General features: G+C 32.8%; 1 protein-coding gene across 1 annotated transcript; it reads left to right on the forward strand.

The window, feature by feature from the left end:
- Window positions 1-457: 457 nt before the first annotated feature.
- Window positions 458-2,284, forward strand: LOC131027783 (gibberellic acid methyltransferase 2). The gene is made up of 3 exons (XM_057957875.2): window positions 458-1,233; window positions 1,385-1,666; window positions 1,765-2,284. Exons 1-3 carry the CDS (start codon window positions 727-729, stop codon window positions 2,128-2,130), a joined length of 1,155 nt encoding a protein of 384 aa, XP_057813858.2. The 5' UTR covers window positions 458-726; the 3' UTR covers window positions 2,131-2,284.
- Window positions 2,285-19,914: the final 17,630 nt, after the last annotated feature.

Below are 19,914 nucleotides of genomic sequence, written 5' to 3' on the forward strand. Positions count from 1 at the left end.
TAAACCTATTATTAGGTAACCCGCTTAATTTTGAAGAGAACCATCTTTCATAATTAAAAAATAGAGAATAAATATCAAAAGTTAATGTTTGGAATAATATAAAAAAATAGAGAATATATATCTTTAAAACCTATTTAATTCCGAGCATAATCAAAAGTGATGGTCAAAAACTTCAGTAAAAAATTTCATATGAAGTAATTTAATTAAAACTTTTAAGGCAGATGGTGGGTGTGTGCTTATCACCGAAGTCCCATTTCTTCACAAAACAGCGAGACCTTTAGTTTTCTTCATCAAACTTATAAGTGTAGCCTGCTAGGTGTCACTGATGGGTCTTTCAGGATCTTTTTATTTTACCTACATATATTGTGTTCTGGTATTTACGCACGTTTTTAGTGCCAGGTTGGAATCATATTCATAGCATGAGAATCAGAATTCTATTATAAAGTTGCTGCCTATGATATATTGTAGACATAGGCTTTTCCACATTTGAATCAGTTACGTGTCAAAATATGGTCCCCATTGATCTAGAGATAGACCAACACAACGTGTAAATTGTTTCAATTTCTCTGATCCTGATCAATATTCTGGTCTGCCATCTATCACTGGGATTGTTATATATAAACTTCAATCACTTCAGAAGAAACCCAGGAAAACACAAAGGATTATACAGCTTTACTCTTTGTGAATTTTGTCCAGTTGGTTTGTAACTTCTGTTTGCAACATAGAATGGAGAATGGTGGCATGGAGAATCACAGCAGGCCTAGTGAATCAAAGAGCATGAAATCCCATGCTCAGTTGCATGGAGTTCTCCACATGTACTCAGGCAATGGGGATTCAAGCTATGCAGAGAACTCTACAAGACAGAGGCATGTTTTTCATGTTCTGCAGCCTCTGTTTAAGGCACTCATTGAGAAGCTCAGAATTCCCAAGGAGGGTCCTATCAGAATTGCAGATCTTGGGTGTGCTACTGGTCTCAACACCATATCAGATATAAATTTTGTCACAAGGACATTGACAAATCTGTGCATTGGATCAGAATTAGCAGTGCCACAGTTCCAAGCTTTTCACTCTGATTTGCCATCCAATGACTTTAATGGGTTGTTCAGACTGTTGGACAGGACTAATTGTCCATATTTTGTAGCTGGGGTGCCTGGGTCTTTCTACAATATCCTCTTTCCGAACTCAAGCATTCATGTATGCTTCTCTATCATGGCCCTCCATTGGATTTCAGAGGTAATTACCTTCTTTTTTCATGTTTTCTTTCATGACATTTTAAAATTATAATGTTACAATATGGAAAGATAGTGTTCTCATTGAATTGTGGGTTCTCTTTTAGGGCGTGGCTTCTTTTAGAGGTTACCTGTTACTATGATTCTGATTGCAGGTTCCTGAGGCTGTTGTGCATAAGGATTCACCCTTCTACAATAGAGGAAAAGTGTGGGTCAATAGAGGCAGGCAGGATATTGCAGATATATACTCAAAGCAATCTCAGAAAGATCTCACCACTTTCATGAAGTGTAGAGCAGTGGAGATAGCGCCAGGAGGCATATTGTTTCTTTGTTTCATGGGGAGACCAGATAATTCACCCCCAACACAACAAGTTTCAGTGGAAGGGGAATTCTGTGGTCAGGACTTTGAAGATGCATGGGATGATCTTGTCACACAGGTATAAACCTTACTTCAACACCTCTTTCTTGAAGTTTTGTCATATTATTGTAATGTTGTATTGCAATGGTGATTAATATAATTTTACTGAATTTGCAGGGCATTGTCAGATTGGACTTAAGAGACTCATTTAATCTTCCATGGTACTTCCCAAATTCAATTGAGCTGAGAAATGCAGTTGAAGAGAGTGGTGCTTTTGAGATAGAGACAGTTGAAGTATGTCAAGGGGTGCCAAGCATGTCTGAGGAGACATTTGAGCAGTGGGTGAAGGAGCCAAATATTTTTGGAAAGATGAAGGCAAATCTGGTTAAGAGTTTTGTGGGCAGTTTAGTTGAGGCCCACATTGGTATTGAGAGCTCAGAGATGCTTTTCCAAAGGTTTGAACAGAGAGCTGCAGAACACCTCCGTTCCTCTCCTCCTTCAAGATTTATCACCTGCACTGTTGCCTCCCTCATCAGAAAGTAGGTTGTAACTTGAACAATTATCATGATCTTTCTGCAAGTGATTGAGAATGGACCTATGTGACCTCACAACATCTTTCTGCAAGTGATTGAGATTGGATGCTTTTTTTCATCTACAAACTGTTTATAGTTAATGAGACTATCTCATATTTTCAGTATTCAGGAGCCACCTAACTATGTTTCAAATATGAGGCATAAATATTATATTCTGAAAGGATTTGAATTTGTGATAAGAATACAAATTTTCTACCATTAGAAAATAAAAAAGACTTATAAAAGTATTGTTTTGAATACAGAAATCACTTCTTAAAAGTATACATTGTCATTATATTTCTAGTCTTATTGGATCTACTAGACGTATCTCATTGCAGTTACATGAAACATATTGGTCTATCAAATGAAGGTAAAGATAAAGGAGACTTTGGAATACTGATACCAACAATTGACATAAAAATGTTGAATAAAAATATTCACACAGTTTTATCAAAAGATTATATCTATATAGACTGTGGAATAGTGATACCAACAATTGACATAAAACTGTGGAACAGTAACAACAGCGGAACCAATCTTGGATTTCCTGATGTGCAATGATTAAAAAACGAAATTGCAATATTTAATATTAAAATTTCATGTGCAATAATTAAAACTGGGCATTCTCTTGATTTTTTTTAAAGAGAGTATCTCTAAACATATCACCGTACATGACAGCACTTGCCATCCATCAACCAACTTAATTGATCATCTTTCATTTCTACCTTTTATAAGAATCGTAATCTTTTGACTGACCAATATTTTTCAATCTTTACTTTAAATAATATAATGGTGAAAAATTATTTTGATGTGCTTTTTATAGTTTTATACAAAGTTGGGTCCATTTACATAGTTTTTGTCTAATGTTTATTATGACAAAATCTTATTTGATTGGTATAACTTTATTTCAATGTGAAGTCTTTATATATTTAATTTATTGGCCTATTAATCATGTTGGTTTATATTTGATTTTCAAATTGATTATATTTTTCACGATCTATTATGATTGTTTGACCCACATCAAATATGCAGACATGAGATCATTTCTTAAATTCAAAATTTGGTCAACTAGAACCCTTGTCTTTCTTGCCTAAAGTTGATTATGTACAAGTTTGTGTGATCTAACATTCACTTGCAATCTTTTTATCATCATGACTCAAGAGATCTCATTCATTGTAGATTTGTCATAAATTCTAAATAGTGCATTTATAAGAGCTAGTCAATAATGATCTATTTCAATTTGGTACAAAAAAGAAGTAATGAATCTAATTTCCAACCATTTTTTTCTTGTCTCTTGATCATTTAGCCAAAATTGTTGATTTATTTCCCTTACATAGTTTGACACATCAAGAAATAATGTGATTCCCTCAAGTTAAATTCAATAACCCCTATTTACTATGAGAGGTCATATAATTTACTTTTTAGGTTACACAAAGAGTAGAAATTCAAGGATCATTAGAGGTTAACTTCACAACTAAAAACTAAGTTTGCAAGTGTGAGTCCTTTTTGTTCTTTTTTAGCCTCAATTGAGGATAATGGTTATATACTTTGTCATTTGGCTCAACGAGTGACCTTTTCTTCCTTAGCCCAAGGTAAGTAGTTTGGGCAACTAATAGATAAAACCAAATAAGATGTCATATAGAACCTCGGGTCATTCTTTACTCATATTAGTTTCTCATCCAAGTTATAACCAATCATCTTACCCCTGTCAATGTATTCTCTTCTTGCCATGATAGTTTTAACAAATGGAAGCATCCAAGGATTGAACTCTTTTTCATCTGGTAGACCAACTACCCTACTCAAAAGAGTAACTTAGTCTTTAGCATTGGTATGTAGGAAAGCTCTGTGAATTATCTTTAACTATTTTAACTGTTGACATTTAATTGGTTTATGTAGCAATTGTTCATTGATATAAGTCATATGGTCCTTTCCATTTTCATAGAATGGCTCTCCTTGGGCTACTGTAACCTTGGCATATTGATGATGCAAAGGAATAGAAAATACTTTCTCAATTGAGTCTGATGAGATATCTAGCATTTCATCTCTTAGTGGACCATGCACCCTTCTTTCTTCTGGTTTGTAGTTCCTCGCACAAGCTACCACCAAATCTAGATAGGAAAACATGCAACCTGCACCAATCTAGACTGAACCAAAGATGTAACCTAGTAGCTCCTTCTAGATGGGTTTGACATTCTTCAAATAAATTCATCCAAGTACATGTGTCCTAGGTCCGTGTCTCTGACATCTAACACCAATTTGGTAGGGGGAAGGTAGCTAAGGAACATGCACTATTGAACAACTGGAATACTGATAGGAGGGGGAGAAGGTGAATCAGTATTCCCCCTTTTTATTAAACTTTAGAAACAACCTTATTTTCAATTTTGTAGATTCACGATAATTTTCATGCAATCAAAAATAACAAGTGATTAAATGAACATCAAAAGTAGAGATATTATCCACAACAACATACACAAGAGAAAACCAAATTTTTGCATGGAAACCAATTAGGGAAAAAAAACAAAGAGAGTTAAATCCCAATATATAATATAACTAGTTATAGAATATTAAAACATGCTCACTACCAAAAGATGAAGGCTCACTGGGAAAGGGCAAAATACCCAAGAGAGAACAAATAGACAAAATGAATTTCTATAGTTGCATCTTGCATATGCGTGTAATACACTTCCGATTAGGCTTAGTAGATAGACTTCACACACTTTATTAACTCTTTAGTCATTCATATCTACTTCAATCACACATCACATCTAATCACTATATTGCACTTCTATATCTATATTTCTCTATCTATATTTGTGTCATTATTAAAACAAAAGAGTGTATTATATATACCAATTCACATCTCAAGTTGGACATAGATGTCTTACAAAGAAAATAACTTACATGCTACCACAATATACTTCATATGTTTCACTCACATAGGTCAATCAAAGTATAACAAAGGTTAATTCCAACTGCAGTACACATGCTATCCATAACACTCAGTCATGTCCCAAAACTACAAGACCAAAACCAATCAACTAATCAAATGTAGATGTCTAGACAAATTATTTTGTTCGAAAGAAATAGAGTAACTAATAGACTGAATTGTTGAGCCATGCATCTCACTTTCCAAAGATCCATAACACGTACAAACTAGAATATAGGTACATATGATATTCATAAGTATAGTACCCAAATTACAAACCCATTATTGCAATTGTCAAGCAATATGGAGAAAAACATGGTCAATAGAGTCACATAATTATCAGAGCAACAATAGTATAAGTAAAAAGAAGTATGTTGATATTAATGACAATCAATATAGCCTATACAATATTCTCCTTCACCAAAAGGGCATCAATAACAAAACTCCAACAATATCTCCCTTTGTCATTGATGGAACATGCAAAAAAAAAGTTACTTCAAAAAATTTCTCTTCAAAATAATTTTCGACTAATCTACGGGCTTATGCTATACAATCTTTTGTCATTATATACTAGATCCCTTTTTTCACCATCTCTCCTCCTTTCTTCTTACTCTCCAATATTTTCCAAACTTGCCACTCTCTCCCAATATCTCATTCTCTCCCCCTTTGCCATCAAGGAAACATGATATCAAAAGAAAAGAAATACCTTCATGCATAGTCCTTAACAATAGTAATACAAAAGAAAGGGTCTCAGTTACCTTTTTGCAAGAAAATATCCTTATACTTTTCTTTGAGTTTTGGGAGAAATGAATTCTAGGAACTAATAACAAATGTCAACATTGTGCACTGACAATTGCACTACACAAGAAAGTCAATAGAACCAATCAAATCATCCAGCACAATCAAATTCAAGTCAACTTTCTTTACATCTTCTTGTAGACGAGTGAAGTGATCCATTCTAGTTTCAACAATTTCTTTAACAATCCAAAACTTCCTTACAGAATCATCTTTGTGTCTTTGTATCACAGACAATTCCAATTGCAATGAATTAATCTTACTCCTTACTGCACTATCTTTATCCTTGAAAATATTGAAATATTCTACAAATCTATCTACAAATCTATTTAGCTTAGATTCTAGGGAGTCAAACTTTTCTTTGTGATTAGTTGTGGTAGTAGGCCACCTGACACAATGTTTGTAAACAATGGAAACAACACCCACACATTTTCTCATGTCTTCTGTACTTTCAATCTTTTTTTTTGGTGCAACAATACATTTTATGCTCATAGCTCTCTCCATCTCATCTTTAAGATCTGGTTGTCCCTTTTTAGTGGCTTTTAGAGCTAATTTCTCACTCAATTGTTCAAACAATACATCTGGGAGCAAATTTTGAATATAACTTAGAATAATATTGTTTTGGAGCAAGTAAGTAATCAAATATTCTATAATATTTTGTTTGTCCTAAGATGGTTGTGATAACCATATATCTCCTATTTTCTTTATGTCGATAGGATCCTCAAGTATTTTCAGTACTTTAACAACTTCAAAGTGATCTTCATCAAAAGAACCAAAGGGTTCCTTTTGCACTTCTTCTTCTGCAACATATATCTCTTTCTTCTCCACATTGGCTTCAAAGGTTTCAACATTGTCAATGCTAATGATTTCAATATTTTCTTTTCTAACTGAATTCTTCTGCTTCTTTGAAACCAGAGAAGGTATCTCAATAGATTTTTTGGTTTTCTTGTTATTGGAGGATCCTTCTGGACCCATCTATCCATTAGCTTTTGATCCAATGAGTTATTCATAAGTTCCAAACTTATCTTCATTGAGATCTACCTGAAGTTTAAGAAGCCCATCTGCATACATCACACACTCTTCAGTGCTAATTTCATAACCAAATTTCGTTAACCTGAACATTCGATGCAACACAACTTCCATGAAACAATGATCTGCATCAACCAAGAAAGTAATGCTATCCCTATACATATCAACACATCCTTCCCTAAATTTTGAAATCAAGTTCTTTTGGAGTTCATAGAAATATTCTTTGCATGCCCTGTCTTTGTCATTCAAATTATCCAAATATCTATTGATTTACTTTCCTACGGGTAAGTTCTCATCCTAAACAACATTCTCTTTCATTGGTAATGAATTTAACAAGTAAAATGCCAAACACACAATCAATAATCCAAAACAAAAAGAATAACCATCATTCTTTTCTAACAAAATATTGTTCAATCCTTTCTATCTCAATAGTTCACATAAGTCACAATCCATTCCTATCTTAGCCATATGATAAGCAACACATATTGCAATAGTATATGTAGAAGCTTCTCTATTCTGAAAGTAAATCTTATACCTGTAATACCCATAGCAACATATCTTACTAGAGGATCTATAATGGTGTCAATCCGTAGAGCTCTTTGATTTGCAGCCACACTTTTAAATGCTTCAACTTCTTTGTTTTTTACTGTCTTCTTCACAGGTATGGTTCCATTTGAACAAACACCAGTAACAACCTTTAGAGCTTCCTTTGTGATCTGATATGGTCTATCTAGAAAAATGTAGTCATCAAGAATTCTTCTCAACACAATCTTAGTCAATTATTCATTAACTATCATTGGAAATCCGCTCCAAATACTCAAACCCTTGTGCCCTAACTTAGTGATTGACTGTAATTTTTCTCTAGAAAGAGAATCTTCAAAATTATTTATTTTCACATTGATACTCCTCAATCTATAGATCAATAAACTTGTAGATATCTTCAAGAAATACCACCCTAGTTGGTAGTGATGAAAAATGCACTAGTTGAAATATCTTTTATCGACTCTCTGATCAATTTCTTGAATTTTGGTCGGGATTCGTCTTCACAACTAACAAATTTGTTGGAATTCATAAGATAGAATTTGTAAATACCTTAGCTCTGCTAATAGCAATTCCATTCGAATACTTCTCTTTGCTCCTCAAATTTGTCAATTCATGGATAACTAAAATAACAAAAAAGAACTTTATGTACTCTACCAAACAATCAAAATTTTCTTGCCAAAACTGTCATGTCACCAAAAAGATGTTAAAAGTCTCTGGCTATGTGAATAGTTACTTTCTAAACCTTCACATTCTATCACATAGCAATATTTTCTGCCACAATCTTCACTAAGAGTTCAAGTTCATTAGTTTATCCAATAATCAACATGTCGTGACAACAACATTAACCTCTTTGGTGGGGGAAAGGGATCTTCATTATAGCTCCCCCTAAACCAAATCTTTTGGACTAGTTTCCGAAGGGGATCTCTACACCGGAGCCAGATGTAACAACACTTTTTGTCAAGTCTACTTCCTTCTTTGTCCAATTCCTTTTCATTTCACTCCTCGCCTCTTCTACATCAATCTTCTTAATATATTCATTCCATTTTACCAAATTATCTTTCTTCATATTCTTTCTCATGCATAATTTGGCAATGTGCCCAGCTTTATTACAACTAAAGCACTTTAATTTCTTCTATTATTAATTTCTTGTAGTCATTCTAGATATTCATTGATTAGCCTTGTGCCCAAAACCATTGCATAACTGACAGTAACCATAACATAGATTTCTTCCATCCATATTTTCTTTTCTACAATTACTAGCCTTATGACCAAATTTCTTGCAAGTAAAACACTGAATATTTTGATTCATTCTATTTCTACATTCTAGAGCCTTATGTCCAAATTTATTATAGGGGAAACAATAGCCACTGAAAGAAGGGTACCTTTGAGCTTTAGGTTGTCTGACCAAAGGATTTCTTATAGAAAACCTTTGATTTTGGGGTTGCCTTCCTTTGTTTACTTCTTTAGTGTGTTGTTGAAATTCAATCTTCTTCATCTTGCCTTTATCTTTGGTCCTTTGATTTGAACATTCATCAGCTTCAAAGCCTAATCCACTTCTTTTGAATATTTTTGCATAGCCATCATTTCATCAGGTTTCCTATACTTTGGACTTGAATAAATATCTTTAGATCTTAGGGTTACAACTTACTATTCCAGTCTTTCACATTCTCCAGTCTTATTTTTGATTAAGTCATTCAAGCATTCCTCGGTTTTCTTCCTTTCCTCAACTTGTAACTTTATATTTCCAATTGTTTTGTTTTCTTGGTTCAATTCCTTTTTGACCTCTTCATATCTATCTCTGAATTTCTTTATCTATTTCCTCATTTTTTTGATGCACTCATTTTCTTCCTTGATATTTTCTTTCAAATCTTTGTTTTCACTTTCAATATTCTCAAGATCTTCAAGAGTAGTTTGTGATTCTCAATCCATAAGAATTTATTCAACAATCAACCAAGAGACATTTGTCCAACCAACAAGATCTCTCTTAAGTGGTTAAGCTAAAGCAAGGGACCAAGCTCTGATACTAGTTGTTGAACAATTGAAATACTGAGAATGGGAGTGAATTAGTATTCCCCTTTTTAGAGTTATCAGATTTCCACAATCCATGTTAATATTCAATAGTTTCTTCTGTATTTGATTGTGTATGCCAATTTTTTTTCATCAATGTTTCGAATCACACTCCATGATTCATCATTGGGATGAGATAAGAATACTAAGGAGATGAAAGATGAAAGATGAATCACAGAGTGTGATTTGAAATGTTGATGAAAAAAAATTGGTATACACAATCAAATCCAGAAGCAACTATTGACTATTACCCTTTTTACTAACTTTAGAAACAACCTTATTATCACTTTTGCAGATTCACAATAATTTGCATGTAGTAGAAAGAAAAGAGTGAATAAATTAACATCAAAAGTAGAGATACCATCCATAACAACATACAGAAGATACCACTAGATTTTTACATGGAAACCCATTAAGGAAAAATCACAGAGAGGGATAACTCTCAATATTATATAACTATTTATAGAATATTAAAATATGCTCACAGCAAGGCTCACTTTCTTGAGGTTCACTGCCAAAAGATGAAGGCTCACTGCCAAAGGGCTTACTACCCAAGAGAGAATAAATAGACAAAAAAGAAACTGCTATAGTTGCCTCATACATATGGATGGAATATAGTTCCAATTAGGCTCAATTTAGATCAACTTTGCACACTTCATTAACTCTTCAGTCATTCACATCTTTTTCAATCACATATCACATCTGATCACTATGCCGCACTTCTATATCTGTATTTCTCCATTTATGTCCTTGTCGTTATTAAAAAAAAAGAGTACATTATGTATACCAATGCACATCTCAAGTCGGTCACACATGCCTTGCAAAGAAAATACTTTATACGCTACCAAATATACTTCATATGTTTTACTCACATAGGTCGACCAAAATATATCAAAGGTTAATACCAATTGGAGTACACACATTATCCATAATTCTTAGTCATGTCCCGAAACTATAGGAACAAAACCAATCAATTGATGAAATACAGATGCCTAGACAAACTATTATGTTTCAGAGAAACAAACAACTAATATATCAAACTGGTAAATCGTGTATCTCACTTTATGAAGATCCATGACTTGTACAAATTGGAATATAGGTACATCTAATATTCATAAGTATACTATCCAAACTACAAACCCATATCTGTAACTATAGAGAAACACAAATAAAAACATGATGAGCAAAGTCACATAATTATTGGAGTAACAATATTATAAGTCAACAAAAGTATGTTGACATAAACCTATACAACATTCTCCTTCAACAAAAGGGCACCAATGAAAAAATTCCAATATATACTTCATTGGCACGACCCTTTCTTGAGACATTATAGTTTCTACATGAAAATAAATCAACTTAATTGTACATTCATATATTAAATACCACTTTATTCACTACTCACTAATTGCACTTTAATTGAAAGAAATTTCAAAACTAAATCTAACATTAATTCTAAAAAATATTCAAAACCTTAAGGTACAACCATAGCCTAACTATATATCTTTCAAGGGTCGAGGATCAAACATCCTGGAAGTCCATATTGGGATAGACACTATGGGTTCAACTTTGAGGGTCAAGGATGTAGCATCCCCGACATATATTTTGATAATAAAGTCAGGATACCCCCAAAACTTGATATAGGGTATGGGAGTCTAGGGAATCAAGGATCGGTGATGTAACATCCCTTACACAACACATGCATCCCATAACACCAATGCCCCGATGCCCAATAGACCAAAGCTTATCGGTGTCGAAGATGTCCAAATTAGTCATTCTCTACAAATTTCTTGATTTTCTTGAATGCTCAAATTTCTCAATATCTTTCATTGTCTGTTGCATTTGAAAGATAACTTATTGAGTATATCAACGAGTTATTCCTTTCAAAATGTTCAAATACAAAGCTTAGGTTGATAATCATTCCTTTACTTGGACCATATTATAGGGTATTTTAGGTGTTAGGGTTATGGATGTCAAGGTTTGGGGGTAGTGACTTCATTTTACTTCACTCTATGTTTCTTTCAACCTCTATTGAAAACAACATTTCTAAAAACCTTAGCTCATTAGATTTCCTAGGCTTTCAAGGGATACATTAATCATAGGACTATGACTAAATATTTGGAAGACCTTAATTCATTAAATCTCTTGGGGTTTGAAGGGCCACATTAATCACCAAATATTCTACAAACCTAGGAATTCATCAATTCAATAGGGCTATTGTGACAAACAAGGTGAACTACAATCTTTTATGTTAGAATGATGAGAAGGAAACCCGTGGGGCTACATTGGGGAATGAAATAGGAAAACAAGGGGGAAGGCATAGAGGCTCATGGGTATTTCTAAGCATAGATACACATAAAAACAACAGAAAGAAAATGCAAATTTGGAGAGAAATAAAACAAAAGAAACAAGGCAAAAACCTACCTCAAACCCTAACTGCACAACCCTAACTTCCAAACACCCTTGGTACAACATTCACCATCTTGGTAGGTCACAAATAGGTGTGCACATTACAATGAAATTTCCAAGGAGTGCTTCCAAACATAGAGGAGCTCAAAGTTATGGATGCAATGTGCATTTGAAAGGCTCAAATGTGTTTTTATATGCAGTCAGGAAAGGGTGATGTCACTATATACATCAAGTGTATTTAATGCAAAAAGGCAATAGGTAAGGCAAAGAAATCTTTTTTGGGGGTTAGAGATCTGGGTTTTGGGAATCACATATTGTTGTGATCCCTTAAACACCTTACCCAAACCCCAAAAGGGTGACACTAGAGGTTAGGTGTTGAGGATGGGACAACCTTGGAGCTCAACAAAGAAAAGGAAAGGGAAAAGGGAAAAAGTGGAGATTAGGGATGGGGTTGAGAAGATCCTAAATAGAATCAAGACACTCCTTTCCATGAACCTCAAAAAGGGTAAGGAAAAGATAATGAGGACAAAAGAAAAGGAAGAAGAAAAAATAAAAGGAGATAGAAGGAAAAGGCAAAACAAAAGAGAAAGAAAAAAAGGGGGAACTCTCCATTTGTTCAGGTGAACAAGTGGGTGTGAGTTGTGAAGGCACAACAAAGCAATTGTTTAGGCATTTTTTTAGGATCTTGCAATTTTTTATTTTTAATTATTAGAATGCATTGTCACATTTTATTACAAATTATATCATTATATTTAATTATTATATAATAATAGCAATAATATTAATAATTTTATATTTTAATGAAAATATGTTTAATTCATTTATGTAAGATATTGTTACACTTAGAGTTAAAATTAAGCTAGAATATAAATTATTCCAAGGTAAAATTAGAACTAGAATTGTATAGATTATGTTAATTTTATAATTATGTAATTTTAGGTTGTAACATACATAAAATTTATTGTAACTTATTAATTATTATTTTAGAAGTTAAAATAATTATAAAACAACCACAAGTATTTGGGATAGAATTAGGGTAAGGTGAAAGTTAATGTTAAGGTTAATAAATTACATTAAAACAAACTTCTAATAGCATGTGTTTGTACCCATGAGACTTTATTTTTGTTGATGGTATCATGTAACTAGTATTTTTGTTATTCTGGTGCATTTTCTTGTGATTTTGTAACAATTGGTTGTTTTCAGCATGTTGTTGTTTCTCTATTCTCTTTGTAATCTAAGATTGCTTACTCCAATAAAAAAATAAAATTTACATTAAAACACTGGTCTTAATTATATTTTTTCTAATTAATAATTATTTTAAATTTTAAGTTAATAATTATTATGTAAAGATATCATAATCAAAATAATGAATTTTAATCTTAATTTTATATAGCAATTAAAGTATAATTATAATTCTAATTATTATTAAATTATTTTAAAATTATTTTAATTTTGATTAAGGTTTCAATTATATAACTTTTTTGGTTAGTACATATATTAAATATAAATTTAACTTGTTAATGCGGAGAGACATTCTATAATGGAAACAAAGGAATGGTGTGAGTGTGTTAATGTTAACGAAAAATCTCACCTTAAATGTGACCACCATTTACATGTCAAAGTATTAATATTAATTATAACCACGATATTTTCAAAATAAACACCACATAAAAATGAAAATATGACCTCATTAGATTTATAAATAGTAAATAATATATAAATATAAAATAAATACAAAGATATTTCAAAAAAATAATTGAAGCTTAAAAATGAAATATAATAAATTAGATGTATACAATCATTTAGAAATTAGAATAGAAAATTTATGTTAGAAAAAAATAAACAATGTAATACAATAAAATATAAATGTTTGTGTATGTAGTAAATCCAATTTAACGTAAAATAAAATAACTTTAAGGTAAATAAAATAGTTCTAATTGATATCTTTTGGCATTTCTTTAAATAGATGTATTTATTATATCTATACTACTACTAATAATATATTAAAATCCCCCCTATTGTTAAAATTCCTAAGAAGAGGGGTCGAAAACCAAAATTGGCTAAAATCAAGGAGGAGATTGCGGTTGGTATTCAATCCACTATTGTAGAGAAATTTTCTTCCCAAGTCAAAACAAGGAGGGCATGTTGCTCTCCTTGTGATAAATGAGGATTTTATCTAGGAATGCCAAGGGCTTAAATGCCCCTGACAAAAGGGGAAGGATCAAGAAATTTCTTGATTCTTCAAAATTGGATATCATCTTATTGCAAGAGTCTAAACTTTCTCAGGATTCTTTTGATAACATAATTTCCAAATGGTCCCTTTGGAAAGTTGTTCATGTTCCTTCTTTGGGTGCTTCTGGTGGTCTTATAACTTTATGGAATCCTAAATCAGTCAAAGTTGAGATGTTATCTTTTGCTTCTCATTGGCAATTGTTAAAGGTTGACTAGTTTGAAGCCTCTTTTGTTCTGTTTAATATTTATGGTCCAACTTCTCCTTCAGATAAAACCGACTTATGGGATTCCTTATCTGAATTGTTTTTACGATGTGATGATTTTTTTATTGTGCTTGGGGGTGATTTTAATGCTCTCCTTTCCTCAAATGAAAAAAGAGGGGGTAATCCTACAACTCAGAAGGTTATTGATGAATTTTCTTCCTTTGTACAAAACAATGCGTTATTCGATATTTTCCCTTCTAATGGTTCTTTCACTTAGACTAATAGGAGATCTAAATGCCAGATTGCCTCTCGCCTTGACATATTTCTTATTTCCCTAAACCTACGTTTGAGAAACTTTTCCTTTTCTTCTAAGATTCTTACCTCCTCAGATTCTGACCATTTCCCAATTTTGCTCAATTTTGATAAATTGGATCATGTTCCCTCTGTTAGACCTTCTTTTAAGTTTGAGAGAATGTGGTTCACTCATCCTCATTTTCTTTCTTTATTGAAGCAATGGTGGATAAGTGCTCTGTTTTGTAAAGGTACTCAAGATGTTTCAATTTTATTCCAAACTGAAATTTGTGAAATCTCAAATTATGGCTTGGAATAAGTTGGTCTTTAAGAATATTTTTCATGAAAAAGAGGCAGTTGCCAATGATTTGAAGGTTGTTAATTAGGAGATTATTAGACATGGCACTAATTCCTCCACTAACAATTCTCAAAAGAAATTGCAAGCTTATAGGGAAATCCTTTGCTCTTGGGTTGAAATCTATTGGTAGCAAAAGTCTCGTGAGGTTTGGCTTAAAGAAGGTGATAGGAATACTGCCTTCTTTCAAGGTGCAACCAAGCTTAAAAGAGTTGCTTCTACAATTTTTAGTATTAAGGATTCTAAGTTTGGTTATGTCCTTAATTCAGATCAGTAGATTAGAGAGGAGGGGGTGTCTTTTTTAAGGAAATGTTATCTCCTTCTTTTTCTTCTTCCTCTATGTATCATCATGTGGATTTTCTTTTAGATTCTATCCCCTCCCTTGTTTCTCATGAGGCTAATGAATTTCTTATGAGGCCTTTTTCTTTAGATGAGCTTCATTTTGTTGTTTTCTCCATGGTTTCAGGTCAGGAAACTCATGAGGGAGAAATTCTTGCTCATGAAACTTTACATTCCATAAATTCGTCCAATATCCCAGCTGTTGTGGTCAAACTTGATATGATGAAGTCTTATGATAAAGTTTACTGGGCCTTTTTGCTCAAAGTTTTGAGAAAATTTGGTTTCTCTGAAAGCTGGTGTAAATGGATCAAGAGTTGTATTTCTACTGCTTCATTTTTTGTCATCATTAATGGAGCTCCTTCTGGATACTTTTCTTCAACCCAAGGTATTAGACAAGGAGATCCTTTATCTCCTTTCTTATTTATCATTATTGTAGAAGCTTTTAGTCAATTGGTTATTAAGAAAAGGGATCTGGGCTTTTGGCAAGGGGCATTAATTCCTAAATTTGATATTTAATCACTCATAACCTTTTTGCTGATGATACACTTTTATTTGGGTCTTCTTCTATTCAAGAGGCTACTCATATTAAATTTATTCTGGATACTTATACTGCTGGATCTGGCCAACAGATTAGCCCCCATAAATCCAAGATCTTCATTTTTTATACTCCTCAGTTGGTGGTTGATAGACTTGTGAATAACTTAGGTTTCCCAATAGACTCTCTTCCTTCTACCTATTTGGGGATTCCTTTCTTTATGGGATCTACTAAGTCTTCTTTTTGGAATTCGGTTATTGAGACACTTAAATCTTGTATTTCTGCTTGGAAGGCTAGGTGGTTGTCTCTTTCAGGTAGGATACTTCTCATTAAAACGGTCCTATGTGCTATTCCCAATTACTATATCTTAGTTCTTCAAGCTCCAAGATTAGTCACCTCCCCAATTGAAAAGATTATTTGATCTTTTCTTTGGAAAAATAACATGATAGAAGATAAAAAGATTCCACTGATTTCTTTGACCAAGATGTCCCTTTCCAAGCAAGTTGGTGGTGCTGGGATTCAGGACTTATCTAAAAGAAATAGGGCTTTTGGGGGCAAACTAGTTTGGTCTATGTATACTAAGCCCCAATCTTCGTGGTGCCAAATTATGTAGGCTAAGTATTTGGATTCCTAGAATCTTGCTAGGATCTTCACAATTTCTAATCCTCCACAGGGGTCTGCTATTTGGAACTTTATAATCTCATGTAGGGAAGTGGTCTCTAATTTTTTCTCCTGGGAGGTCCATTCGGGGGAGGATATTCCTTTTTGGAAAGACTCCTGGAATGGCTTTCCCCCTCTTTCGCAACATGATTATCTTGATTCTATTTGAGTTGTTCTTTCTCAATCATGGGGAGTTAGATTGGTTGATTATGTAGATAGTGTTGATCTATTTTCTCACAAGGTCTCATGGAAGGATCCCTCCACTCTCCCATTGTCCTTGTAGGAAATTCAAAATTTTAAATCTGTTTTGCAAGACCGAGTGGCTTTCCTTTCTAACATCAAAGATCAACTTATTTGGTGCCCTTCTAAATCGGGAAACTACTCTGTTAAAGAAGGATATTTTGCTGTTCAACAAATGGCCAATCAAAATGCTCCTGATCGTGCCTTTTTGTTCTGTTGGAATAATTCAGTATTACCCAAAGCTAGTGTTTTTTCCTAGCTCGAGCTACAAAATAGAATTTTGACTAGTGATCGTTTAGTCAAATTTAATATTGTAGCCTCCTTTTCTTTTGTCAGATTATGTGGTAAAGTTCTTGAATATGTCAATCATCTTTTTCTTCATTGTGAGTTTGTGAGTAGTTGTTGGCCTTTTGTCCTCCAAAAGTTATCTCTTTCATTCCCTTCACCTTTATCTTTATGGGACATGTTTCAGTCTTGGCTAGTTTTGTATTCATCTTTTCTATTTGCTTGTTTGTGGTTTATAATTCCCTCTTTAGTCATATGGGTCATTTGGTGGGAAAGAAACAAGCGCATTATTAGATGTGACTCATCAGATTTATCGGTTGTTCTTGGGATTTTGGAAAGAAGTATTATTGAGCAAGTTAATGCTCATGTTCAGAAATATTTTAATATGAATTCCGAGTTCTCTTCTTGGGACAATTTTATGATCTCTTCTTGGAAAAGTATCATTATTCCTGTATCACCCACCTTTCCAAGGATTCGAAAAACACCTGTAGACAGAAATTCCATAAAATGGCACCCTCCTAATGCCCCTTTTTATAAATTAAATTTTGATGGATCCTCCAGTGGAAATCTCGGTGATTCAGGAATAGGGATAGTTTTTCATGATTATTTGGGATCTTTATTAGCATTAAAAGCTATGCCAATTTCTCCTGGCACAAATAATATGGCCGAGGCTTGTGCTCTTTTAGAAGGTCTTGTTATGGCTAAGGATTTGAATTTCAAATACCTTCATATTGAAGGTGATTCAGCTATTGTCATTAATGCTTGCAAGGCAAGAAAAATAGATAATTGGCATTTCTAGTATATTCTTGAACAAATATGGACTCTTCTTGATACGTTTGAGCACCTCATCATCTCACATGTTTATCATGAAGGTAATATGGGCTGGGACAAAACTGTTATTGATTCCTCTCGATTGGGGGGTGATTTGATGAGCTTCCCAAACCTATTAAGTATAGCCTGTAGAGAGTTGAGTATTTAATCTTTCTTTTTATACGATTTCTCATTTATACAAGTTGATATTCTCTTCTCTTGGTGAGGTATTTCTTTTCATAATTCCATTTGGTTTTGATTTGAGGTGCTTTGCTTTACTTGATCATCACTTGGCATTCATTAATGATGAGTTGGTTGTTATTGATGTTGTTCGTGTGTTTGGTACTCTCTTCTGGTGCGAAATCTGGAGATATTTATTTTCACATTGGGAATTCGTCCTTCATAGGCCATTTAAAGTTTGGAGTAGTGTTATTTTCATGATTATCTCTGTACGCTGCTTCTTTTGGTTTGTCATATTTTTTATGATATATCTCCTCTTTCTTTTCATTTACGACATAAAAAATTGGGGCTTCATTCTCTGTAGCATTTCCACATTCACCTCTTCTCCTTTGGCATTTGTCTATAATGGCGGACTGCAGATCTCATGTCGTTGGTGTCAGTCATGTTTTGGAACCTTGTGTTTCTTGTAAATTCTCTGCATTCTGTAGTATATATATATTTTGGTTGCAGTTGTTTTTTGGTGTAGGGGCATGTCAAATTTGGTTGCAGGAGTTCTTTGTTGTAGGGCCTTCAAGATATCCCAGGAACTTATTTTGTAAATAAGCCTGCATGCTCCTATTCTGTAAAATGAGCTTGCATGCTCCTATTTGTAAATGAGCCTGCATGCTCCTTTGTTGATCTCTATTTTGTAACTAGCTCCGACTAGAGGATTATTCACCACTTCTCTTCTATAGTCATGTTGATGAGCAATGACCAAAGTTTTTCTTGCTGGTTCTTTTCTCTAGGAGCTCAGTTTGAACCAATTTTTAAAGGTATTGTAAAAATTATATATTATTAATAAAATATACCAAGTGGCATTGCCACCTTGCCAAAATATATATATATATATATATATATTAAAATATAAATAGTAATAGTATAATTATAAATATTCTAATCAATTAGATTATAATTAATATATATTTTTTAATTATTTAGTTGCATTATTATAATCAAAATAATTAATTATTACCCTAATTTTGTATAATAATTTAAATATAATTCCAATCCTAACTATTATCATTTAATATAATTAAAAAAATAATTTAGTTAGATTTAAGTTTTAATAAAAATTAGGTGATTTTATGGTAAAAACTATTTAATAATTAAATTACAATACTAAAAAAGGCAAGTACTAGCCTCTAGGTGGCACTTGTTTTCAATAGTTTTCAAAAACTTAAATGAAATCAGATTCTTTATTTTAGCGTCTATGTCAATAACTATCTTATTTTTTATTTGACTTATATTTAAAAATATTTAATTTTAGATAACAATAGAACAGTTATTTTAATTTTTCAATAATTTGTGAAAATTTGAATGTTTTTTTTTATTCTAACTTCTATGCCAAGAATTACATATATACTTAAAATTTCAAAATAATTAATTTAATAATCATCAAAACTATGGACATATTTTAAACCATAGTTACAAGACTTGGAATCAGCTCCAACTCGGCAAGCTAATTTTTGACTTGAACTCAGACTCGATGCCTAAGACTCAACAAATTGAAAAAACCCAAGAAATTCATTTTTTTTAGGATTTAAAACCTATTTTATGCATCCTTTAATAAATAAACATTAACGACACAATAATCTCATCAAATAGAAGCACATACACAAGTTTACAACATAGACTGTGGAAATCTCATGAATCTAATTCATAAAATCTTCCCAATATTCGTGGAAGACCCGCAAACACTTTATAAACTCTTTATTGAATTTGTCAATGTGATTTTGATTGGACTTCATCTTTTTCTGTCTGCAACTCTTAACCTAACATTCTAGCAGGGTTAAATCTCTGATACCATTGTGAGACAC

Source organism: Cryptomeria japonica, chromosome 1 (assembly GCF_030272615.1).
Source record: "Cryptomeria japonica chromosome 1, Sugi_1.0, whole genome shotgun sequence".
NCBI classification, from domain to species: Eukaryota; Viridiplantae; Streptophyta; class Pinopsida; order Cupressales; family Cupressaceae; genus Cryptomeria; species Cryptomeria japonica.